The sequence below is a fragment of the Dioscorea cayenensis genome, chromosome 19, assembly GCF_009730915.1.
Source record: "Dioscorea cayenensis subsp. rotundata cultivar TDr96_F1 chromosome 19, TDr96_F1_v2_PseudoChromosome.rev07_lg8_w22 25.fasta, whole genome shotgun sequence".
Taxonomy (NCBI): domain Eukaryota; kingdom Viridiplantae; phylum Streptophyta; class Magnoliopsida; order Dioscoreales; family Dioscoreaceae; genus Dioscorea; species Dioscorea cayenensis.
The window spans coordinates 31,584,850-31,611,005 of NC_052489.1; the positions used below are offsets into that span (position 1 = coordinate 31,584,850).

The 26,156-nt window shown below is 37.8% G+C and overlaps 4 protein-coding genes across 10 annotated transcripts; 1 reads left to right on the forward strand and 3 right to left on the reverse strand.

Moving 5' to 3' along the window:
* Nucleotides 1-4,191: 4,191 nt before the first annotated feature.
* On the reverse strand, nt 4,192-5,572 carry LOC120249787 (probable transcription factor At3g04930). Its single transcript, XM_039258431.1, has one exon. It carries the CDS (start codon nt 5,536-5,538, stop codon nt 4,450-4,452), a length of 1,089 nt encoding a protein of 362 aa, XP_039114365.1. The 5' UTR covers nt 5,539-5,572; the 3' UTR covers nt 4,192-4,449.
* Nucleotides 5,573-6,156: 584 nt separating this feature from the next.
* On the forward strand, nt 6,157-8,822 carry LOC120249785 (protein S-acyltransferase 18). 3 transcript variants are annotated; one of them, XM_039258428.1, is made up of 9 exons: nt 6,157-6,289; nt 6,384-6,497; nt 6,590-6,931; nt 7,042-7,110; nt 7,230-7,301; nt 7,406-7,534; nt 7,652-7,732; nt 7,819-7,989; nt 8,097-8,822. In XM_039258428.1, exons 1-9 carry the CDS (start codon nt 6,248-6,250, stop codon nt 8,604-8,606), a joined length of 1,530 nt encoding a protein of 509 aa, XP_039114362.1. In that variant the 5' UTR covers nt 6,157-6,247; the 3' UTR covers nt 8,607-8,822. The 3 variants fall into 3 exon arrangements, with proteins under 3 accessions (XP_039114362.1, XP_039114364.1, XP_039114363.1); XM_039258430.1 differs by lacking the exon at nt 6,157-6,289 and having other exon boundaries at nt 6,396-6,501; XM_039258429.1 differs by lacking the exon at nt 6,157-6,289 and having other exon boundaries at nt 6,411-6,497; nt 6,579-6,931.
* An 8-nt stretch (nt 8,823-8,830) lies between these two features.
* On the reverse strand, nt 8,831-17,112 carry LOC120249784 (protein translocase subunit SECA1, chloroplastic). The gene is made up of 20 exons (XM_039258427.1): nt 16,586-17,112; nt 16,438-16,510; nt 15,855-16,061; nt 15,063-15,166; nt 14,742-14,921; nt 14,282-14,500; nt 13,983-14,096; nt 13,643-13,756; nt 13,354-13,521; nt 12,395-12,570; nt 11,967-12,033; nt 11,752-11,898; nt 11,350-11,445; nt 11,203-11,271; nt 10,874-10,975; nt 10,331-10,582; nt 10,134-10,201; nt 9,823-9,940; nt 9,346-9,585; nt 8,831-9,190 (listed from the first exon to the last, which is right to left on the reverse strand). The coding sequence occupies exons 1-20, from the start codon at nt 16,985-16,987 to the stop codon at nt 9,071-9,073; spliced, it is 3,036 nt and encodes a 1,011-aa protein (XP_039114361.1). The 5' UTR covers nt 16,988-17,112; the 3' UTR covers nt 8,831-9,070.
* Nucleotides 17,113-17,658: 546 nt separating this feature from the next.
* Nucleotides 17,659-23,503, reverse strand: LOC120283880 (protein transport protein SEC23-1). 5 transcript variants are annotated; one of them, XM_039290658.1, is made up of 7 exons: nt 23,377-23,503; nt 23,109-23,254; nt 21,963-22,434; nt 19,922-21,742; nt 18,652-18,768; nt 18,234-18,305; nt 17,985-18,122 (listed from the first exon to the last, which is right to left on the reverse strand). In XM_039290658.1, exons 3-7 carry the CDS (start codon nt 22,419-22,421, stop codon nt 17,985-17,987), a joined length of 2,607 nt encoding a protein of 868 aa, XP_039146592.1. In that variant the 5' UTR covers nt 22,422-22,434; nt 23,109-23,254; nt 23,377-23,503. The 5 variants fall into 5 exon arrangements, with proteins under 5 accessions (XP_039146595.1, XP_039146592.1, XP_039146593.1 ...); XM_039290659.1 differs by having other exon boundaries at nt 21,963-22,437; XM_039290660.1 differs by having other exon boundaries at nt 21,963-22,455.
* Nucleotides 23,504-26,156: the final 2,653 nt, after the last annotated feature.

The window sequence follows — 26,156 nt, forward strand, 5'->3', positions numbered from 1 at the left end:
GCCCAATCCGGATATAGTGAAATGTCCATTTTACAATTGATTTTAAAACTTTATCTATATATATAAGAAAAATGTTGAGAACATTGTAAACAAATAATAATGATAACGTATTACAAATAAATTAATACTATAAAAATACAACAACAACAATAACAATAAATTAAATTAATTCTAAAATAATAAAAATAAAATGATAATATTGTAACAAAACAACAATATTAATAATGAAGATTGATTATAAAAATTAATTATAAAAATAATTATGACAATAATGACAACATATTACAAATAAAATAATATTATTGGCCAATGTATTTATTTATTTAATATTTACTCTATAAGGGCATAAAAGACATTTTGCACATTTTTTCTATTTACTTTTCTCATTCCCAATGAATTACTCTCACATGTCCTCCAACCAAACACAGTTTTTCTTCCATTCTTAATCCATTCCCCCTTATTCTCATTCCTATCTCATTCCTCCTCAACTCCATTCCTTGCAAACAAACAACCCCTAAGTCTAATCAATAAATATAGGGAAAAACAAAAAAAGTAAGAAGAAGAAAATGCTTGTCCCAATCTTTAGCCTAGTCTATTGCCCAACCTTGGAATACTGGAGATCTAATCTATTCTGCCCATGGCTTATGCTATAATTTTTTTTTAGTTAAATATGGATAAACCACAAATTTATTGAAATAAAAACAGAAGTACAGGGGTAGAGTCATCTCTCACCAGTGGTGAGGAAGTACGAAGAAACTGTAAAAGAGAAACAGAAATTACAGAGAAATAACAAAAAATACTAAGGAGACGGAAGATGTCGTCTGACATCTCAGGCCTGCTTAGATGGACGTAAGGAACACCTACTCCTACGAGGCACCGTAGTCGGGATCACCAGCTGTGGTAGATTCTCTGGCGCTAAGGAAGTTGAGAGAGCGCTTAATTTTCTGCGAGGCTTCATTGAGAGATTGCTGGTGCCTATCAGTAGCTGTTAAGAACCAAGACAGAAGCATGTTAATAATTTTAGAAATGATATTGTAAGGGCGATAAAGCATTCATTTGAAAAATACGAGTATTTCGTTCAATCCAGATGTTCCACAGGACAACTCGGGAGATGAGATCCTAGAGAGTTCGGTGCTGAGAGATAAGGGATGGTAACCAAGAGGTCCAAAGTGAAGGAACTGACTGTGGTGGGGGATTGAGATTTAAGGTATGAGTAAAGAAATCCCAGATTCATTTAGAAAAAGCGCAGTTGAGGAAAAGGTGATTCAGATTTTCGGTGGCATTGTGACAGAGAACACAAGTGTTTGAGGTGTTATGAGATAAGCATCCTTTCTTGAAAAGATTTGCAAGAGTAAGGATCTTATCCTTCCCGGTGAGCCAGCAAAAAAGGATAATTTTATTAGGGCAACGGATTTTCCAGAAATAAGGGTAGAGCGGGCTTCGCAAGCCACCATCAATAAGGAATTTGTAGAATGATTTGACAGTGAAAGTTCCGCTTTTTTCTGGGGTCCAAGAAGTAAAGTTGTCCTGGTTAAGAGAACAATCAGGAATGATCTCAAGAAGAGAAGATAACATATTCTTATGCTATAATTTGGTACATATTGCTTGACCAAAATGAACGAAATCGCTCCCATTAAATTTGATATTACAAAAAATTGACTATATATATTTATCTTTCTTGATGAAATGTAATACCCGATATAAAAAGAATAAAGATGAAAAACTCTATCACATCAGTCAAGAGTTTGGAGTTCTTGTGGTCTCATGCAGAGGGAGCTAGTGACTGTGGAGATTTGATAGCCTTATAAAATTCCAACTACTTGTTGAGTTTTCATAGTTTATCTAGGAAGATTTGTCTCCTCCCATTCCAGGATGTTGTCATCTTTTATTACTGTTGTATCAGGTTCAGTCTACTGTTGATTTTTCAATGTTAGTGGAATTTCTTTCAAAAATATATATATATATATATATCTATATATATATTTATTTTGTTTTTATACTTTTATCCGTTGTGTCTTCTTTTCTAATCTAATCTAATGAAAGTGGATTATTGATTTAAAAAAGAAAGAAAGAAAGAAAGAAAGAAAGAACAATGCTTGTCTTTGGGGTCATGCCATGAAAAGCTGAAAATATAAAAAACTGAAATATCGATGGCGGGTGATTATAAAATATATGTTGCTTGTGACTCAACATCAAATTAATTTGGCAATGGACAAGACATTGATTGAAAGGATTATCAGATGAGACTGATTGTATTGATGACATTGGTCATGATATTCTCCACAAACAATACACACACACACACACACACACACATTTATAATGAGAAGCCAACTGTACGTGTGGGCCCACGTAACCACCTCAACGCGCGTCCGATGTACGCAATCACAGATTCACAAATGGCCCTTTCCTTCACCTGCAGCCTTTTTTGAAACAGTGCCTCATTATCAATATCAAAATAAAATATATATATTGTTTGTAATGAAACCAGATAAGCTTCCCATTTTCTCCTCCATAACATTATCACATCACATCCTTATATTATTTTTAAAATTGATTATATATTTATTACTGTATTTTTAATACAGCTCCAGAATAAAAAAATTAAATAAATAAATAACACTTGAGAAATCACTTTGATAATCAAATAGAGTTGATGATCATCTGCACTCAGTTATGTCATAATACCTATTTTCTGATTCTTTTATAGTATTCATGTAACTATGCCTATCCATCTCTAGTGGAAGTGGTTTTTTTTTCTTGTTATTTTTTTTTACCTGTTTGCTTTCAAAAAATTATGATTTATCAACAAAATAAAAAAAATAAAAAAATAAAGCTGATGTATATTTGTGTGGCTCGTTCACATTGTCTGGTGAGTCTCAAAGATAAATCTCTAAGTACAACTTAACTCATTTAAAATACATGAGTTTTGGGCACTAAAGTGTATCCATATATGGGAAGTGTAAAAATAATTAAGAAATAAATGATTAACATATTCAATTGCTTCCTGCGATAATGCACGCAAGTTGCAATTACAATATGTTGCTTCCCCTAATTGACAAGATTATTTAGAATAATAATAATAATAATAATAATAATAATAATAATAATAATAATAATAATCTTTTCATCTTAGATAAAAGCCAACTTATAAATATTTATTTTATTTTATAGGGCAAGGCAGAACATAGGGAAGGCTACACTCCGCATTGATTGTTTGAAGGGTTAGCACTAGCAGACTAGCAGTCACCGTGAGAATATCTACAATAAAAGTATTCAGCATGGCTGACAAGGTGGGAAGAAGGTTCCGACCTGTACCCATATGGTGGCCCAAATATTTGGGCCAGTCCAATTGACGCAATAGCAATCTGGGCCGTTCAGGATATACATAATATGGTGGGCCTGGAAGTCCTGAAATATTTCTTCGTCTCTTCATCATGAGTCATGACAACATGCTAGTCTGTTAATTTATCTATTTTGTTGATTTTATTCATTGATTTATTTGTTACGAATACGAATACGAATATGCATATGATGATAAATTAATGGCACTCCAAAGTTATGGAGGTCTTTATCATTGCTGCAGAGTGCTGAGGGTGAATGGAAATGCCTCTCTGTTGATGTGATTGAGAACCCCTGAAGAGTGAAGAAACTGGTCTTTCTAAGAGGGGTTCAAGTAATAAGAAAATTTCCCTTATTAGCTAGCTGCATTATTTTTGCTAAATAAAAGAGTTGGATAAAATTTGTCCTAAATTATCAATGAGAAGGTGGAATTTCCGCATGCTCCATTCCCCCACCTTCCGAGTTCCGACCACACCTGGAACGTTATAAATCACAGTGGCGTCGGTACAAAACTCGCCGGAGGAGCACGTCTCGCGTGCTGCTACTGACTACTGTGAAGATGAAGAAGCTCCTCCCTTCTTGCATCCTCTGCTTCCAACCTCCCAATTAGCCAGCCATCTTGTCATATATATATATATACACATCACTTTTTTTACCCAATAACTATAAATAAATCGCCATCAAAACTCAGAACATGTTCAAATGAAACGGGTTTCAAGAGCATTACAAAGAGAAGAAGGTAAGATTGGAAACAACAATAATATACAGAAGAAAGTGAGAAATTATTAAAAAGCAGAGAAAGCATTCTTTTAAAAAACTAAACTAAACTAAACTAAACTAAACTGAAACTTTTTTTTTTCTGATTCTAACTATAATAATCCCACTCTAATTCAAATTCAAAATTCTAACCCAAGAGAAGCTCTCAATCATAAACACTATCACCAATAATAATCACAAACGATAAAGATTTTTTTTGTTTTTTTTTTTTTTTAATAATAAATAAAAAGTTTTCATTTCTATTTTCTTTGATTTAATGGAGGCCATTAATGGTCGTGGAGGGAAACACGCCGCCAAACCTGAGCATCATCATCATCATCATCATCATCATCATCCTCTCTTGTTGGATTTGAGCTCCACCAGCTTCAATTCGATCTGCTCCTTCACCAGCTCCATCCGCTTCGCCAAAACCTCCAGCTCCATGATCTGCTGTTTTCTTAGCTTCTCATCCATCCCTGCCGCCCCTCCGCCGGACACCAAACTAAAAGGTAAGGGATTCAACCACGCCGCCAGAGACCCACTGCCGCCGGAGATTCTCGGCCCCAAAATCGCCGTATTGAGCAGCTCTTTTAACAACGGACTGAGACAGCTCCTCATCGTCTCCTCGATCATTTGGTTGTTCGACATCGCCGGCGTCGCCAAACCCTCGACGGCGACCTCCACAGGGCCCGATCTCTCCCTTTGGCGTTTTCTTGATTGTAACGCACTCTGATCGGGAGCTTCGAAACCAGCCGCGGAGTCGATCGGATCAACGGGGTTAGGGTTAGGCGTGTTTGGATCACCGTTGCTATTCTCGGCCTCGGCGCGCTGGTCGCGGGGGCGCTTGAAGGTAGGGCTCCAGATCTGGCGGGATAACTCAAAGGCGGCGCGATCATGGGGGCTCTTAAAGGGGGATCCGCCGCGGCCAGACCCGATCCGCGCCACGGCGGTGCGGTACTTCTTCTTGAGCCGCCGCAGCTTCTCGACGAGCTGGTTCTTGGAGAACTCCAGTTGCAGCTTCGCCTTTATCTGGTCGTAGAACGGTCCCGTATCGTACTGGTACGAAGCGTGGGTAGTGCCTCGTTGGGTGACGAACTCCAGAAACCCCTTCAAGATTGCAATCTCGTCCTCATCGCTGAAAAGACGCTGAAATAGCCTCCGCGGATCATCAGGGCCTGCCGGCGCCACCGACGTAGAGCGGATCTCTCCGAGTTCAGAGATGTGGCGGCGCTTGAGCTCTGGAGAGGAGGTATCTACGTCACCGTTCTGGGGATCAGCAGCGGTGAAGGCAACGCTAGGATTAGGGTTTGGGGGTGGTTCAACGGCATCGGCACCGCCGGGAGCGAAGGAACTGTCATCGTCTGAGTCGGTGTCATCGGAGGCGCCGGATTCGAAGCCGGTGCGCTGGCGGTGCAGGTCGTCGTCGGCGGCGGAAGCCATCGGCGGAGGAATTGGGTCAGGATCAGTGAATCAGGGTTTGTCCGGGTGGGTCTCAAAATCTATGTTAGGGTTAGGGTTGAGATTGCGGATAGGGTTCGGGGACTGGCTGGACTCGTTCTTTGGGTGTGAAACGCTTGCATCACGATGATGACGCCTTGTAAAGGCAACTCCTGATCGTTGGATGGGAGATGGACGGACGATTTGAATGCAATGACCAAATTTTAGGTTTGGAATTGGTGGTGGTATTATTATAATTTTAATATAATATATTTAGGTTTGTTGGTCTTGACGGTGGTGATGGCCCAAAGTCAATTGGTCCCGTGCAAAGCGTGAGTCAGAGTCAAAATCCAAATTAAGTAAGGAATTGGCACCATCTTCTTTTTCTTCTTCTTATTGCGTATATTATTTATTATAGACATAATTTTTGATAGTTTCAAGGAAGGGGGCCGCGGCTGCAAAACACCCCACCCCAACAAGCAAAAGGATTTGAAATTCAAAACTGCCAACCGACCGTTGGTGGGAATGGGATGTTCATTTTCATGTTTTGAGAAGGGGAAAGAAAAACTTCAGGGAGTAGTAGTAGGCTTTAAAAAAAACAAAAAAGAGACTTTTTTTTTTTGTTGGCAGCTCCAGAGCTTGAAAATTATTGATGGAATGAATAGCTAAGAAAAGAGAAAGGTAAAATCTTCAAGAGCAAGTGGGGGCGGCAATGAGACGCCATGGATGGCAGCTCCCTCTCCATCCTCTTCAGGTAATGTAATTAGTATTGTTATAGCTCAAGCACTGGCTCTCTCTCTCTCTCTCTCTCACAAACACACACTCACTCACTCACTCATTGGTTGCAGATGGTGGGCGTGGTGGTCTTCAGTTTCCTTGTCATTTGCTTCTATGTGTTCCTCGGACCATTTCTCGGTAATCGGATCGTCATCAACACAGTCCTCACCCTCTTCTCATTCATAGTGAGTAAGCAAGCTCACATCTTTCCTTTCCGTGTCTTTATTATTATTATTGTTATAATTATTATTATGGTTGCTGATCAGTGTTCTTGCAGGCATTCTCAGCTGCCCTTCTGTTTGTGCGCTGCACTGCAATTGACCCATCCGACAGGACATACAGGGACAAGAAGAGGAAAGCGGGCAAGAATGGAGGGATGTGTCGCTCCAGGAAGCTGAATTATAAGTTTATTATTTATCAGATAGCAGTGAGGTTTATTCGGAAGATGGAGTACTGGATCCTCAGGAGTTGCATAAGGAGAAGGTATTTAGATCCGTGGAGAGCGGCTGCTCCTCCTATTGAACCACTGCTTCCTTTCCCCCTCGTCAGTACTGACGATGCAATTGCGCCTCACCTCAAGGACAATGACATCTCTTTTTGTCTCCTGTGTGATTTTGAGGTCCTCTGTTCTTACCTTTGCTTTAACACATCAATCCACATCATCTACTTGAATTCTTCCTTCTTTGGTCCTCAGGATTGATTTGGTTTCAAGCTTGATTCTTTTTACAGGTAAAATTGCACAGCAAGCACTGCAGGAGCTGTGATCGGTGTGTTGATGGATTCGATCACCATTGCAGGGTAAGCAAAACAAGCCTTTTTATGTATTGGATTCTATTGTAAATACGGACACTTAGTTCACTGAGTTAGTAAGGAACTGTAGAAAGCCAGTGTTGAACAATAAGCTTTCTTTGCTACAGTGGTTGAACAACTGCATTGGAAAGAGAAACTACACCACCTTCATCCTTCTCCTTGTTTTCATCTTGCTTATGGTGAGCCCAATTTTCATTGTTTGACTGCCATGAACAAACCTAGCCCTTAATTTTGATGGATGACTGCTGTTTTCATCTCTTCTTTCCAATATGGGATTTCACAGCTTGTTATTGAAGGGGGAACTGCAATTGCCATCTTCGTCCGCTGCTTTGCGGACCGAGAAGGAATTGCATCTGAAATCAAACAGAATCTGCACACAAAGATGCCAAGAGGCGTTCTTATAGCAATATCAGTAAATCATGCTTCTATCATCATCCATTCACTTGCTTTTTGATGTCTCACAGGCTTATCTTCCACCCTCTATTACTCTCTTGATGAGCAGAATCTTTTTTTTTTTTTAATTCCTCAGGTATTGTTGGCAATGTTGACGGCATATACCTGCGCAGCACTTGGACAGCTTTTCTTTTTTCATGTCGTTCTCATCAGAAAGGTACCCTTCTTGTAACCGACCCTGTTGTCTAGAAACTAATAATAGGTCGCATTGTATCTTAATTGTGGTACGATGGTCATTCTCAGGGAATGAGGACATATGACTACATACTTGCAATGCGAGAAGAAAGCCAATCCTTTGATCCATTTGATGACCTGGATCTGTCTTCTTCTGATGATGAAAGTGTCGACCTTGACTTGCCAGAAAAGCCCAGCTTCTTCTCTAGATTTCTATGTGTGAGAAGAGAAAAAGATCCTGTAAGTTCTATCTTAATTTAATTCTGAGACAAACTTACTGGTTTATGGTGTAAGCCGCCATTTCATCTGCCAGAGTAGATAAAACTCCCTCGATGAATTACATACAGATCACTCGGAGGCTGTCAATTAAAATAGATTCCAATCCTCCACCAAACACACATAAGAAAACTCGCATAGACCCTTGGAGATTGATAATGATGAGCAAAGAGAAGGCAGTGATAGCTGTAGAAAGAGCTAGAGAGACCATCATCAGACAGAAAACAACAGCAGCACCACCTGGGGGACTTTCATTGTCACCAATGAAACCAATACCATCAGAAGCTAAAGGACCTCTGATGACAAACAAGGCAGAAAGAAAAAATACAGCTGCAGCAAGTGAGATGACACCGGTGGTGGTGGCGCAGAAATGTTGGTTCCCAGGATCACCGAGGGGCTGGTTCTCGAGCCCAAGGAGAAGGTTTTCAGGTTCTCCATCACCTAAGCAACAAAAGTATAAAAACAACTTTGACCTGAAGCTAACAGAAGTGTCAAGGGAACTTGAGACTTACATCTCCAAGCAGGTTCTATGTTCTGTTCTGCAGAAGGGGAAGGAAGATGAGGCTTCTCCTCCCAGATAATACATAGGCTATTTAAATATTTATTTTTAACGTATAGCTGCTGGTTTTCCTCCTCCTTTCTTAGCCTTATGATTCTTTGCTCAGCTAGTCATGTTCATTCTGTTTTGCCGCTATTCTCAGCCTCTGGGAAGGTGCTGCTGGTCTGTTCAGTTCTCATTCTTCATTTTCTTGTAGCCTTCAAAGTTTTAAAATTAGCATGCATGAATATCTTATTAATCCCGATGGAAGACTATTACTGGCTTTGAGATTAAATATCACATAACATTTGTATGAAAACTAAAAAACACTAATCAATTTCTTTTAACTTGATTCTGGGGTGTGATATATGATGATGATACATCAAATTACAAATATCCAGGTCATCTCATGGCAGTTTGAGCATCTCTTGGTAGGGTGTACTGAGAGATATGAACCCCTTAATTTAATGAAAGTCGTTGCAAGCTCCCCACAACTGTAATAAGTTATCACGCGGCCTGTGCTGCTTCAATGGGGTTGGCATCATTATCAGCTTCCCTCACGTTTGCCTCTTTTCCTGATGGTTTATCATCACCCTGCTCTTGGCTCTTTACCATTACCGGTTGGAACTGCAAGAGGCAAGCACAACATGCGTTTTGAAAAACACACAGCTATTACAAAGAAAAATGGGCTCCATGATGACGATGATGAATTTTCAGGTCTTCTAATTGAACAAACAAAGGTATGTTGACGATGTTGAAGTTGGGTAAGAAATCATACTAACCTGGTAGATCGCATAGATAACATTCCTTCGGATTTGGGCCATCATCTCTAGGAAGAGGTTATAACCTTCTAGTTTGTACTCAATGAGCGGATCTCGCTGTGCATAACCCCTTAAACTCACAGCTTGCTGGACAAATTTAATTGCTTGCAGATGTTCTTTCCACAGCCTATCGATATTGCTTAGTGTTAAGAACCTCTCTGCTTCCTTCATCAAACCTGGCGCTTGCTGCTCAACCATCTCCTGATTGCCACAATACGTTGAAAGGGGGAAAAAATTTAATAAATAAGAATTCCGAATCATAAACAAGTCATGTCAGATCCTCCAGAAGGCCAATATGCAGAACAATAAAGTAAAAGAGACATGCATGCATGTATATATGAACCGATCTTTGACTTGATGACTTGTGTTGGGCTTAAGAGTAGCAAACATCGCAACATATAGATTCACTGAAGTTTTATACTCTTGTTAGTTTCTCACCTTTTTCTGAAAGTATGCTTGGCGCCCTTGGTAGCGAAGGTAATCCTGTAGCTCATCATAGCTTGAACATTTGCTTTCAATCAATTCTGGAGTCAAATCATTCAACAGGTAGCAATACCTGCCACATGGAAATATCGTCTACTCAAATCCAACATTAAAGAGATTATTGAAAATACTGTCTAGTCAAAGACTCAAAGCAAACATCAAATATTGCAAAGAAGTTCAAAGCTATGTCAACAAACAAAAAACATTCTTGCACACCACTTTCTACAGTAACAAGTAAAATAAAAAATGTAACGCCAGTCACTCACTGCTGAAGTTTCGCGATCAGCTTAGCAAGTTCCCAGCTTTCCTTCGGGGTATCCCGACCAATATTTGCCTGTCCATGAAGCAGAATAATTTAGAGCAAGCACTTATAAAATACAATCAGCAGATGGTAATTCACGAATTCTGGTTGATTATAAAAAGAAAATATAAGTGGCGCACACTTTATTTAAATTCAATTTACCTCTAATATGTCATCCATAGTCAGTTCTGCATATTCTATCATAAGCGGCTGCAGATCATCAGATTGAAGTGCTCGTCTTCTTTCTGTGTAAACACGGTCTCTTTGACTGTTCAACACCTCATCATATTCAAACAACTGCTTTCGTATATCAAAGAAATAGTTCTCAACTTTTCTCTGAGCCTCATCTAAAGCCTTTGTCAACATTTTTGATTCAATGGGCAGATCCTCAACTCTGAAAGCTCTCATTAAGCCCTGCAATTAGAATGGATGGTGTGCTTCAGCAAGAATCCAGCTGGATAATTTGCAAAGTGGAGGAGCCAAATTATCTGAAGCTAGAATTTTGTCACATGTCACATGTCGATATAAGATCAATTATTTTGGTCGAGCTATTGGGATGGCAACTGATACTAAAAGCCAATGTGCTAGTATACAAATTGTCTTTCCTAGTAGTTGCAACAAATAAATAAAATTCATAATCAAAGGTTTAACAGACATTACATTACTGCGATGCACAATTAAGTTGAAATAAATATAAGCAAGAACCTGAATTCTGTCTCCACCAAAAATGCGGAAAATGTTGTCTTCAAGACTAAGAAAAAACCGAGAGCTTCCCGGGTCTCCCTGCCTCCCACTCCGACCACGAAGCTGTGTGATGCAGTGATGCCAAACAAGTAAATTGAAATAGTAAAAATAGATAGGGGATAATCTGATGATTTTTGAGTGAAACAGGAGCAAAACGCAAACAAATGAATGTTAATTCTGCTATATACTTGTGGCCCAGATTAGTTGTGCCCGAATTTTCCAAAGACAATCACATGCCAGAAAATCACCAAAAATGAATTCCATAATGAAGTGAAAAATATGACTATAACCTGATTGTCAATTCTACGTGCTTCATGGCGTTCTGTCCCCACCACATGAAGCCCGCCTGCTGATACAACCTGCCAAGATGTAGAGACCTGAGCCCATGCTATAATGATATTAGCATTCAAAAGTAGTAACATTTCAATGTACAACACCTTCTTCCTCTCCTCCTCGGTGTAGATCTTATATTCACCAACAATTTTTGTGAAGGCATCCCTCAGCTGTGCAATGATCTCATCTCGAATGGGTCCCTACAAGGTACGCAAGTACAGAAACTATGCTTTTCACACACCATTTCTCAAACAGCTTGAATAGATGACGCAGTTGCATAGACTATCAGTTTTTTCACAAAAGACCATCTCTCCAGTTTTCCAAATATTGCAGATAGAGATAAAAAGAAAAATGCAGGTAATGTAGTGAGACATCCATGACAAAGGTAAGCAAATTATCACTCTTCAAAGAGAAAACTTTGTGTCCACCAGAACAGGTTTCAATATTTTACTTTGAAGTCATTCTTAACTAAGAACAAAATGTCTTTCGTTTCTCATGGTTCTCACCTTTTCACATGAATAAGAAAGCCTCTCTTCAGCTTCAAGCTCTGTTAAAGATCTTTTACCCCATGCTTTGACAGCTAATTCAACAGCAGCCTCCGCAGTTGATATTGTTCTTTCAGAAAGGTCACATGGGAGTATATTTTCATTTACCTGTAACATTCACAAAAAGGTACAAAGGAAATGCATTTTAATCTTGATGGAAGCTCAACTCATTGTACCTTCCAGGTCTTTCTTGGTGGAAGCTTCTTCACAGACTCAAAAACTCCTTCAATTGGCTTAACAACCCTGCAAAATTCATGCTATCTTAAAAACAGAAAAAAGGAAAACTTGAACACTCATATAATGCAAGCAAAGCCCACAGAACATGACAAAAACTAAAAGAGGCACTGAATGTGATATATGTGCCACATGAGACACTGCAGGTAATCACATGATACCCAAGGGGAGCACCTTCAAAAGATTAAGAAAGAATAACAATCTCCAAAAACATACCTTGAGCAAGAATGGAGAAATTATACAAACATTGTGAGCAAGCATTTTGAAAAAATAAAAAAAAAATGGAGGAAAAATTAATGGTGAATCAATCACCTAAGTATTCCTAAAAATCACTGACTGATTTGGTAGAAACCTTTGAATAATGAAATACCTTGGCATGAGCATCTCCCGCAATTTCAATCTTGCCATAAATTCGGCATTACCTCCAAGAATGATATCTGTCCCTCGACCAGCCATATTAGTAGCAATTGTAACTGCCCCAAGACGACCACTTTGTGCTACTATTTCTGCTTCTCTCTCCACATTCTCTGGTTTTGCATTAAGGACCTAAATGCAATGTCCAAATGACAAATATAAATACTCTGAAGGTGAAGGAAGTTCCATAAAAGGAAGATGCTGCTCTCTGCTTTTAAGAAGGTTGATCTCTTTGGTCCCCATTTATGCCCTAGGTCATTTTTTTTTAAATAGCCCAATTTAATTACTTGTAAAACTAAAATAATAAAAACTATAGTACTAAGTTACATATTCATATGGTTACAATTCCACAAAAATAATGATCACCCTGGTAGATCTAGAATGACCGGAATGCATCAAAGCACTAACACAAGTAGAAAGAATTCTTTCATGTCTCATTAACTAGATGTATTTTTATTAATTTATTAGACAAGCTCTAAATAAATAATATTCAATTCTTAAAGAATGTTTTTGATTTCAGGGTAAATGCATAATAATTCATTCAATCTAATGTCTGGAATGATTTTTTCCTGATCTCCGCATGCGTGAGAGGCTTTGAAAGAACCACTTAAAAAAAATGAACTGTCAAGAATAACTAATTCAATTGCTAATAGCTGTTTTATATCACAGAATACTGAAATTATCTTAGCCTACAATAACAGAAGTGAAAATGCTTAATGCTAGTTTATCAGCCCTTCTGTCCACACAATCAGGTAAGAGGTGCGAAGAATAATTTTACATCCTATGAGAGAATGATAACTAGCCCCTCAATTGTTAACAGGTTTATAAAATGAAAAAAAGCTATATATCAATGGACGACTACTTGAATATTTGGATCTCAAATATTGTTCAGCTGAATTTTTGAAAAACACACACCTCATGAGGAATTCCAGCTTCATGAAGTTGTTCTGACAATGCATCACTTTGCTCAACACTAGTAGTACCAACAAGGACAGGCCGACCAGTCTTGTGCATCCTAGTTATTTCTATAACAACAGCACGCCATTTGCCATTAGCTACCCTAAAGACCACATCTGACTCATCCTGCAAAGAAAGATATTAATGTTTGAACATGCAGAGATCATGTGGAAGTTTTGAAAATACAATTAAACATAGCCAAATTAAGAGCTCTTCTTTCATGTAACATTGAAAAACAAAAGGATACCTTTCTTATCATCAGTTTATTGGTTGGAACTATTGTAACTTTCAACTTATATATGCTCTCAAATTCTGTACTTTCAGTCGCTGCAGTACCAGTCATCCCACAGAGTTTGGGAAACTGTTGGTTAAAATTAACTGGAGTTAGATATTCCTATGAAGAGGTGCTCAATATTGATACAGGGAAAGCATTTTGAGTAATCACAGGAAATAAATCTATTCCCAGGTGACCTGGCATAGAAACATCATCTCCATTCTTATGCAACACGCATTTAAGAATGAAGGTTTAGCTGTTCCACCAATATAACCGGATGACACTAAAACAATGGCCTAAGAAAAATCCTCACCTGAAGAAAGAAGTTCTGATAACTAATCGATGCAAGTGTAACTGTCTCATTTTGAATTGGTAAACCTTCTTTTGCTTCAACTGCTTGGTGAAGACCATCGCTCCATCGCCTGCCCTGCCACAAGGTCAAGGGAATGTGCATAAATATAGAGTAATTAGATGGTTGAGAATTGAAATTTCTGTTATGTTCAGTAGCAGATATCAAGGATGTTTAGAATTTGATTGATTATATCATGACAAGATGATTTATCAACATAATCTTTGATTAATAATGATATCATGGCTAGTAAATATACTCACTTGCATGACCCGACCTGTAAACTCATCAACAATAAGAACTTCCTTGCCACGAATAATGTAGTTCACATCTCTCAGGAAAAGCTCTTTTGCTTTAATTGCATTCAAAATATACAATGCCCACTGTTCACGAGGATCATAAAGATCTTTCACATTCAAAATTTCTTCAGTATCCTCATAACCCTGCTCTGTAAGAAGAACAGTTTTCTGCTTCTCATCAACCTGGAAAAAAATGAATGCAGAAAAGAGATAAACAAGAATTTTTTGCTGAACTATTAAGTTGCTTGTATTTGCTAGAACTTGATACCAGCATCCCAGGCATATAATATTGAGAACAATGCTGCTTTGCAGGATGTGTAGTGTGCTTGTAGCATATCAAGGTACAATTTTTCTATTTGGTTCAGTGCATGAGGAAAATAATGTAAAATAAATAATCCACAAGTTATAACGATTCTTCTCTCACAGTGTAATGTAGATCACGCTCAAACGCTGCTGCAATCTTTGCTGCTTTATAGTAACTATCACTAGGCTTTTCTGCTGGCCCTGAGATAATTAGCGGTGTCCTTGCTTCATCAATAAGAATGGAATCAACCTCATCAATCACACAGAAATTGAAATCCCTCAAGACAAGTTCATCAACACTCTGCAGGTGCAAAAACGTGTGGCAACTCAGTTGGGATTTTTGTTGGTCGCAGTCTAAAAAAGTAAACATAAACAACAAAATCTAAGAGGAAATTTAGCCAAACAAAAGCCAAAGGACACCGGATGATTGAAATCAACTTACTGTGGCAAGATTGTCTCTTAGATAATCAAAACCAAGCTCACTGTTTGTGACATATGTGATGTCACACAGGTAATTTTCTCGTCTTTGTGCACTTGACATATTCTCTGCAACACCAGACAGATGATATATCAAATATGATTCATAGACTAACCAATAAAGCACAAGTGACTTACAAAGTTATGTGGAAAATCAACCATGTAAATTCTATATATAAAAGTTCCAGAGAAAAACAAATAAAAGTTTAAATATTGACACAAATTGGCTTCCATAGAGATTGTGCTGAAACATGAATCAAGCCTGTCTAAACTCTAGAAGAAATCTTAGAGATAACCAATCAATCCACATATTTATCAACTTCAGGCAGGATAGTCACCAAATTCTTTATCATGTGATTATGCCAGATATGACTATGTTCAGCTGCAAATGGCATAATTTGACCTTAATCATCATGATGTTAGAGTGGCATATCCAACGATCCATGGCCATCCAGAAGCGATACAAATATGTACTATGCACACAATCAAACATCTAATTTATGACCATTTGCTACAAATTGAGGGCAGCAAGCCTGCAAGGCACATTCCCATCTACATTTACGTTTTGCTCAATTGAAGAAAACAATTATACAGAAGCTACCAAATTATTAAATAAATAAATAAATAAAATAACTCATAGTCACAATAATTTCAAATGAAACAAAAGATAAGTCACATTACTCATAATATAGCAGCAGAGATTGGTGAATCTCAAGTGACAAAAAAATAGGAAATTATTTTGCAGCTTGTGACATACGTTGGATTAAGCCAACTTGTAGACCTAAAAACCGAGGAACTTGACCAACCCATTCACAATCACGTCGAGCAAGATAATCATTCACAGTAACAATGTGCACACCCTTCCCACTTAATGCATTCAAATAAGCAGGCAAAACAGCAACCAATGTTTTTCCTTCTCCAGTTCTCATTTCTGCTATTTCTCCCTTATGAAGCACCATACCACCTGCATGTAAAAAATGCAAGAAATAAAAAAAACACAGAATAATTACAAAAAGCTATGAATGAACCCAGATTGATTCATGACCAGGCAGCCAGCAAGAAGATCAATGGTGTAAAGCAAGGTCAATGTTGAAGCATAGTCTTAAGTGATGATGCAGGTAATAGACCAAAATGAACTCACACTCCACGACCACCAGTTACTAATAAACACCATTTCTTTGGTGTATATGTTCAAGAACTAACATTTTTAAAAATGATAATCAACTAGAAGTGACATAGATTCAACGGAAAACATAATGGAAACGAACGAAGTTGGCAATCAATATGGACAAACAACCCCACAGCCACAGGAGATTTAAGAGTAGAAGTAGTAAGCATACCGATCAGTTGCACATCGAAGGGGCGAAGTCCCAAAACTCTCTTGGATGCCTCTCTCACCACCGCAAACGCTTCCTGAAGATAAAATCCATATAATGCTTGTAGAAATGGAGCAAGGATGAAAACATGAACTCATAAAGAAGCACTCACAGGAAGAAGAGAATCCAGGGACTCGTTATTCCGCGCCCGCTCCTTCAAAACCGAAGTCCGCTCTCTCAGCTCCGAGTCCGAGAGCTTCGAAATCTCAGGCTCCAATCGGGTGATCAACCCAACGGTGTCGGCGTACTTCTGCCTCGTACCTTCACCGGTGTCAGTCCCTTTGAATATTCCACCCAGAAGGCCTCCCAGAGAAGCCGATACGGGTTCAGGGAGCTTCCTTCGGGGGGTGAGACCTCTGGATTTCCTGGGTTTCCAGGGAAGATGAGAGATGGCCGTGTGGGGATTATGGAGGAAATTGGTTGATGGAGTGAGAACCTTGTTTGGGATGAAAGCGGTGGGCTTGGACATGGATACAGGCGTAGCAGTGGGAAAGGGGGATGTCGCCATTGCCATTGCCAATGATTAGAATTTGGAAGGATTGGTAGTGATCAAAATCTCTTCTTTTTCTTGAGCTCTTGTTTGGAGGGAAAAAGAAGAGAGAGAGAGAGAGAGAGGGATGGAGGAGATAAGGTTCCAACTTCCAACATCCAAGCGACTTCGATTCCATGACATTTTTCTTTTTCTTCTAATGTTGAACTTTTCAGGGATCTATATGCAAATGACAGTAAATAATAATGATATAAAAATAGTTATTAATGACGTTCTTTGTGACTGTACTGGAGACCCACGGAAGTCAAAGTGTAAAAGTGGATTTTTTTTATTTTTTTATTTTTTTTAAAAAAAAAATGATGCATCATGGTCCATGGCTAAATTTCAAACTTTTTTTTTTTTTAACAAAAACGTTTTATAATTTTTTTTTAATTAATTAATTTATTTTATAAAAGTAGATAAATCACAGTTTAATTTAAAAAAAAAAGCCTAATTTTAATAGTCCAAATATATATACATTTGAAAAAAAAAAATTTAAATTATATATAAATAATTAAATCTCCATAGTTTCTTATAAATGCCACCACTCTCATAGTCATAGGCACTACCTGAAAAGGGATGGTTTCTTTTTGCCCGCATAACTAAAAAATTACAACCAAACAACTCATTTTTTTTAAAAAAAACTGCCGAATGAGTGAATGAATGAATGCATATAAATCAGCGAAACCAATTTTTATTGAACTGTGATATGTATCATTCTGGCAGGTATTTCAAGTGAGAACCAAGCATTTCCAAGTTACAGAGTGAATTGGGGATAACATATAGTCATGTCATATAGGGGAGAAAGGGAGGCAGGCCTTTCCACAAAGTCAAGAGCATGTACTTCAAGGGAAAAATCAATAAAACAAAACAAGTCCTCTCGCGGACCTCCCTCAAATGTCACAGTGAAGCCCCCTTCAATTTTTTTAAGGAAATGAATAAGAAGGTCATCATCCATCCTAGTCCTGCATTGCAGCAAAATTTATCTTGGTTCCGGCGGCACAAGTTTCAGACTGCGCATCCACTCACAGAAGCTAAGGTCATCAAAGTGAAGAAAACTGCTCTTAAGCCTTGCTCTCTGGTCTGTGGTCAGTGACCGCAACTGAGGAAATCTTGCTTCCTGCAACCAGTATGCTCTTAGCTTTTCGACTCATTCAAGAAAACCCAGACAAAGTCTCTGCTGCTTCAAAGAAGAAATCCACAATAGATATAAACGAGAAATTATTAATACCTGTTCATATGGAGGATCTTTATGTGCTGGTACTAGTCGAGAAACGAAATACCGTGCTTGAGAACTACCCTCCTGTTTAGTTAGAGATATTCCAACAAATCAGAACACACAGGAATATTACCAAATTAAATACATAAGAGTATGGATGGTATATCTCATCATGAGACCATTAACTATGGTGTTGGAGGACCCCTGATGCTGGTCTTAAAAAGGCTCGCAAGTGAACTAAGAAAATTATGAGACTTCGTTAAGTTATAATATTACTGTCATCTTAGTTCACAAGGCATGAAAGATGCATTTTAGTGTGTAGTTTGATCTCACTTCTGAAATAATACAGCAGCATGACTACTAGGAATGGCTTTATGGCCTCAAGTTATCAAGAGATAATATAGAATTTGAGAAGTGAAAGAAAACAGACTTTGAATGCAAGGATCCTAGGAGCCGGAAATCGCAATTCGGTGAGCTCCTCGGCTAATGTTCTGCAAGCCGCTAAAGCTGCTGCGCTTTTCCCTTCTTGAGCAGCAAGTTCAGCACCCTTAGAAATTATACAAGGCAAACAATCAGTGAGAAATTAAGTAAAGAAAAACCTGGCATAAACAGGTAAAACTAGTCATGGAGAGCTTCCTTAGGCAGATATTAAGGTGCGTTCACAAATATTATATAATAGATATCATAATATTAGCATAAAACAACTCATTTCTTCAGAAAGTAAAACAACCTTTCACCATCACATGTTGATCACGCAAGGGAAGCCTTCCTAAATCAATAACCAAAATATCAATGCATGAACAATCAAAACTACATATCTTCTTTCAGAATGATGGGTAAGGCCATCACTAACCATGAAAGCAAGAGGGTAGGTTCCAATAATTGGGGAAATTGGGAAACAGAACTGCATGAAGGACAACCTTGATAATCTTTTAAGCCAAAAACTGTGTTCAGTTAAACATGTCATTCAATTATAATTCCTACACAAACTACGTTGTAGTATAGTTGACATTATAGAGCACCTCCTGACTAACTCTTCTTTAAGCTACTAGAACTAGCAAGAAGTAGGACTTTTGCAATTCTCAACACAAATTGTAGCTAGATTAGTTCACAGAAACCTTAAACAGGAGAAATACACCATTAGAAAATTAGAATGTTGGCCAACCATTTGATAACATTGAGGTCATGTTGGAAAATGTTTTACAAGATTGACAGGGTGCAACATATCATACCTTAAGAGCAGGATGAAGTGAAAATTGTATATTGAAAGAAATAATGAGAATGAGTTAAGATACTTTTAGCTGAAAAGGCTACAACTGCAGCATTAGCAAATGCATTCTCAACATGTAGGTATGGAAGAAAACATCTGAAGCAGTAAGATAATTATACAAACTTCTAAGGAAAAGCATATCAAAAGATCATGACATCAAGAATTGATTCATCAGTGATAAAACATCTAAAAAAAATGAACATCCTATTACAAGCATTTGAGTAGTTAATAAACAATACATATATATATATATATATGTCTGTGTGTGTGTGTGTGTGTGTGTATTGATCAATCATCCATAATCAATGCTGGAGAAAGAAATAGTATGCTGGGAAAACATTCTCTGACAATGACTGCATGTATTCATTAAAATGTTAAAAATAACTAAGTTGATTTTATTAAACAAAAATAGAGCAATTAAAAGCCATACCAGCCATATGAAAACATCTGTTCCATGGTCAAGCACAACTGCTGCATTAGACTGCATGGCAAGATCATATGCTGGCAGCTCCTCAAAGGTTCCCCCTTCACGATGCATCAAGCAACGAGGTGCCAACATGCGAAGGGACAAATCAAATGACGCATTCAGAAACAAATGTCTCAATACAGATCTTTCATCTTCATGGCCAACTATACTTCCTAATAGAGGTCCTCTCTTCAGATGAAACAAGTTCTCTGGTAGAGATGAGATCTCCTTAGGGAATCGATAAAGTTTAGATTTTTCTACTTGAGCGCCAAACTTTAAGGCAATATCTTTGACTCTCTCATCTATAGTTTGCCTCATATCTATTGCGTCAGAAGAAGTTTTAGCATGCAAAATTGTTCTCTTGGCAATTATTACTGCTGCAACATCTTCCTGGATGCTAGCAAGATATTTGGAGACACTATCCACAGTGGGCAGCCTGACAGTAATCACTCTGGAAATCTCTGCTTGGAAAACATTTGAATAACGTACAGCAAACTGGAAATAGACAAAATCATTCTTGATGTCTCCTTTTGTCTCCATGGACAGGGCAAAGCTCTGCGTTTCCTCAACACTGTGCATAAGAATACAAAAGGAAGAGTCATTCTTGAAAGTTTCATGAGAATCCGCAGATGCCTCCTCACCTGGCCCAATGATTTGTGTCACAAGAATATCATCTGAACATCGTATCTCAAATAGGCCATGAGAGCCTGCTGCTCTAAGAGACGCTCTTTGCAAGTTAACACCAAAAGCCTCCCCAAAATCATCATGAAGCACCAGCACACCTCCAGAACTTTTTGCGAGTGGTTGAAGGACAGGGACCCGTACAGGGCATGTTCCAGCACATAGGATGTCAACTACAGTATCATGTCTCTGTGCTTCACGACCCAGATTCTCCATCCACTTCATAGCAGATTTCTCCATGTATGGATAATTAGGATGAGAAAATGAGTGAGGAACTGATCCAGGGCCATAAGTATTCGGACCACCAGCACACACCAAGATTCTGCAATTGCCTCCTGATCTTTTGATAATTCCTCTAGCCATTTCTGCTGAGGGCCCTTGAATTATTGCTAGAGCAACCTTCACTGCTGTACCAAGACATCTGTCTCTGGATGCTTCTGGCAAGTTAAGCTTGTAAGGCCTCAGAGATGAAAATATAGTGTGTGCAACAGGAAGAGAAGCATGAATCGGTGATAGGTAAATGCCGGTTCCATAAATAAGTGCTTTTAAAGAATCTTGAGTGGGTGAGCTACCCCCAGGAAGCACATCAGCGGAGGCCATAGAACCCTCTGAAAAGTCATAAACTGACACTGTCCGGCCATAGGTAATGATACCAATCCTGGTAGCTGCGGGAAGAGAATCAACAAAAGCATGCAAAGACCCTTGTAGATGTTGCAAGTGAGCCTCATCCAAGCATTCGTCTATAACCAGAAATATAGGGGCTGGGATTCTAGAGTCAGATACAGGAATATATCCTGGCTTTCTATTTCCAGTTTGAATATAATCAATTGCTGAAGATGAGAGTTCTGGTAAGCGCCAGACATCTTCTTTATTAGTGGCTATGTACTCACCATCACTACCATTTAATTTCTTACAAATAACACATTGCCACTGACCAGATCCAATTAATATCTCACAATAGAGGTTGGCATAAGCACCACAGTTTTGGCACCGATGAGGGTTCCGTTGCACTACTTGCGGACCGGGTGTAATCTCCTTCCCCGGTGATACTAATGCTCCAAATCCTAAACTGGATACATTTGCTAGTTTGTTACGTTTCAAAACCTGTGTGATGAAAGTTTAAATGAATCATTATTAAAATGAAACTAGTACATATATGGATACAAATAATTAACAGGCCTAATTGAACATATCGTGACAAAGTTCACATATACAGAAATGATAAACTCAACAGAAATAACCTTTTCAAATATATCCACAGTATAGTCATAGTGTATGTGATCTGATGACATGACACAATGAGGAATAGTGTAAAACATGGTACCTTATGAGCAGAGAAGAAAACATATGGTGATTCAAATTTGGACTCATCAACATTAGCAGAATGGTGCAAAGGTAATTCAGTGGAACCATTTGAGAAATGTGGCGGAGAAGAAGTGGGCAATGATGAGGCTGGGGAGAAGGCCAACGGCTGAGGAGTTGCAGGAGATGTACAGAAAGGAACAGCAGCTGGTCTTACAGGGGAAGAGAAGATGGGTGGACCTGGAGGAGTGCTGAACAGGGGAATAGGGCTGCTTGCCTGCACTCCATCACCAGATGACAGCGAGCTAGGCGTCCTGGACACAGATTTTGGAAGCTGATCTTGTTGAGGTCTTTGAGGAGAAAACCTGGTTGGTACTGGAGAGGAGAATGTAGGGGCTGCCAGTCTTTGCTCAGGCCGTGTGCCTGGGGAAGAAAGGGTGACAGGAAATCCCACTGGTGGCGGAGGTGAAGGGTTTTCCATTTATTGATATGAACTGCTGCACAATATCAATCAGCTGATTTGCGGGGCCAAAAGCCTTACATCATTATTCACATAAATCCATAAGGGGGAAAAAAGCACTTCTGCGGCAATATTGCCTTGAAGCCTAAGACATTCTGCTTACAATAATAGAATATCTCAGAAAAATTGATTCCTATAGCAACAAGTTAAAACTAGTAATTTTTACTAATTAGGAGCTAACAGCAATTGTTGAAGTTCCAGGACGAGAAGCGAAACAAAGCAATACAAAAACTATATATATATTTTTTCTCTTATGGGAATAGAGCATCAAGAAACCAACTTTAGCACAAAAATTTCAGAGCAATGTTGGTAAAAAAACACACAGCAGCACCAACAGACAAACACAAAGCCTAAAGGAAAGGAATCATAATCACACGGCAAAACCTAAAACTCTTGCAATAACACTTAAGAAATAGAACAGACTAGCTCTGATCAAACCCGATTAAAACTGGATCTACGGAAAAAGATGTCGAAATAGCAAAATGAAAAATTGCTCCTTATAGGGTTCAAAAACTCGGCATTCCAATAAAAAATAAAAATCATAATTTCAAGGTCGAAGATTTTAGGGTTCAGGGGATCAAACAACATCATGATTCAGAAGGGGATGAAAAAAAGAGAGAAAGAAATAGAGAAATGGAGATCGCTTACCAGAGGAACAAGAGAGGGATCCGAGGAATCGGAGATTAGAGGGGTGCAATAGGCTGAGATCCCGGCACCGGCTTCTCTCCCCCTCTCTTTGGATTCTATCGAGGGGGTTTTGTTTTGAAGAAGATCATGCTTAAAATTTTTCTTGCCTTAAATTACCAAAATTATAAAAAATAAATAAAAATAAAATTTTAAAATAAAAAAAACAGAAGAAAAAATTCTTGCCTTAAAAAAAAAAACATAAAAAGAAATTCTTGCCTTTTTAACTTACCGCGAGAGAGACTCTGTGAGAAAAGAGAGAGAGAAGGAAATGGGTGTGTTTAATTTGTTCGCTTTGGTTCTTCTTTCAAAAATCTAAAACAATTTTGTTTGGGGAACTTGGATTTCTGAGCTGGCAATTAGCTTGTTTTTCTGGGTCTCAGACATGTCACGCTTCGAATGTGGCGCGCTGCTATTGGCTACTAGCTAGTAAGTTATGCCAAGTTATTTATTTATTTATTTATTTATAAATTAAAAATGGGACGACTTGTGTAGAAACAAGTTGAGCAAAGGTCAAAATAATTTGAGCACGTCGCTGTTTTGTTCATCTTGTCGCAGCCAAAAACAGAGGCTTTTGGAGCAGAAACTGAAATATATATAGTTTTTTTTTCTTTGCGTGTGTATGTATATATAAATGGATTTTTAAAAGAATAAATCACCGCTTCATATATATATATATATATATATAGAGAACCCATTATCTAGAGACGTCCCTAGATTTCAAATTTAGGGATGTCCATAGAAATGTACTCGGATGAAAATCGACGGTTTTATCATTATGAGCAATGTAGAAAGCCGCGTTTCTACGGTGATTGTCATCGATGATCGTGAAAGCGATAAAAAAAGTAGTCACGATGTTTATATAATCGATCAACCAGTCGGATGATGATCCAGCGAACTAGATTTAAAAACATCCCTAGAATTGAAATCCCAGGGGACGTCACTGAGATGATGTTTTCCCATATATATATATATATATAAATGGATTATCAACTTATAATAATTTTTTAAAAAGATAAATAGATAAACCATGTTATTACTTATTAAAACGGGTGAAATTACAGATTAACACAAAAATAAATAAAAAAACCACCGATACACAATAGGATTAATAAAAAAAACAATGACAATAACAACAATTACTACTAAAACAATAAATTAAAAAAAACTATTATTTCAGTCTTTTATTGTTCGTTGTTCCCTATGTTGTACTCTTTTGTTATTTTTTTTTTAATAAATTAGTGGTTTATCCACTTTATAATAATTAAAACAACAACCACAACAACCCAACAAATGAACGAAGTCAGGACGCTTGACTGCGGCACCTCACTCATAATAATTAAAACATTATAGATATTTCGGTGTCCAAAGTGAATGCAAGAAAACAAAATTCACCATCCCTACAAAGATTAAAAAAAATAGTTAATATTTTATTTTATTTTTTTGTCCTCTTCTTCTGTTAGGAGAGATTGTACTTCGTTTTGTTTTAATTGAAAGTGGTTTATCTACCCTTTAAAAAAAAATAATACAGAAAATGAAGTAAACAAATCAAAATGCAAAAAAAAAAAAATCAGAATTTTTTGAAAAATCAAGTAAATCATAAAAATGATAAAAGAATGAACAGTAAAAAATAAATACAAAATTTTCCATATATTTTGTGATTTATCTATTTTGTAATAAAAAAAATTGCAACATGTTTTTTTTTCACAATGGTTGTTGTAATCTAGATTCTAGGACTAGAAGTACCTACAGACAGTTCTCTTTGTTAGAAGAAAGTGCAACAGCGAGAAAATTGAGGCCCTCGTATTTGTGAACCATCAACAGTGACAACAATGAAGCCACTCAACACTCAACATTCCAAGCTACTTCTATTTGTGAACCGTCAAGAGAAGCCTGAGAGACAATGCACCATACGCCACCACTGTGAGGACTTCTTGCCTGCCATCAGAACTGCAAACATGAAAGAGATAAAATGCAAACTTAATATTTATCCGCAACATGAAGGTTTACCAATGGCATATGTGACGACTAGTAGCAACAGGCAAATTTTGACATCAAGCGACCCATACAACAGTGAATAAATTATTAATGTCATCTAGAACACTTAATTTATTAAATGATTATACAAACCTTTAGATCTGTTTGCTATTATCCTACTGAAAATTCAAGCAATTCTCTTAATATCTTACTACTGATTTTTTAATGAAACATTCTTATTTGCTATCTTAAAGCGCATCTTTACATCAACTCTGAGCACCTGCACCTCTGATAGGGAACCCAAGGAACATTTTTTGTGTTATCATGGGATCGAAAAACCAAGCCTTCTATAAATTCTAAAATTCTACGGCACAAAATGGTGCAGGCTGCAAGTGGGTTATTTATTAAAGGGACACATTCTCCCTACTTTTGCTAGACTTAGACAGAAGTCATAGAGCCTCATAGGTTGGATGTGGTCATTGTATACTTTTCACATTCCATGATTTCTTCGTTGTCTTATCATCATTGCACTTAAAGTAAAACCCACAATGCGTTTACCAAACCCAGTGAAATCTTGGATGGTCCATTAACAGTTGGGGGAAATTCTAATTCTATCAATGTTTCTAGACAGAGAGAGTGTTAGCAAATCCATAGTCCTTTCCACCAGTAAGCTTAAAGAAGAAAGAAAAAAGGAAAGAAAAATGAAGATTTAAAGGCATAATTTGTCACTCTCAACCCCACCCAAACAACACATTTACAATTTTCAAACATCATATTAAAGAAATCTTGACTATTAAAGAAATCTTGACTTTTAACTGAAGACTTTTGTTCAATATTTTATCTAGCCAAACTTGTGTCAAAGGTCAGGCCATGCTAAAACAAATCTAACTGCACATTCGGACCCAAGCCTAAATTAATTGGACCTAAAATTACTGAGGGAGTACTCAACTGCTTTGGCATTCATACCAAATTTGACATAAACTAGCAAACTACACCCGAATTGAATAATTCTTCATTAACTTTTTGGACCTCCTT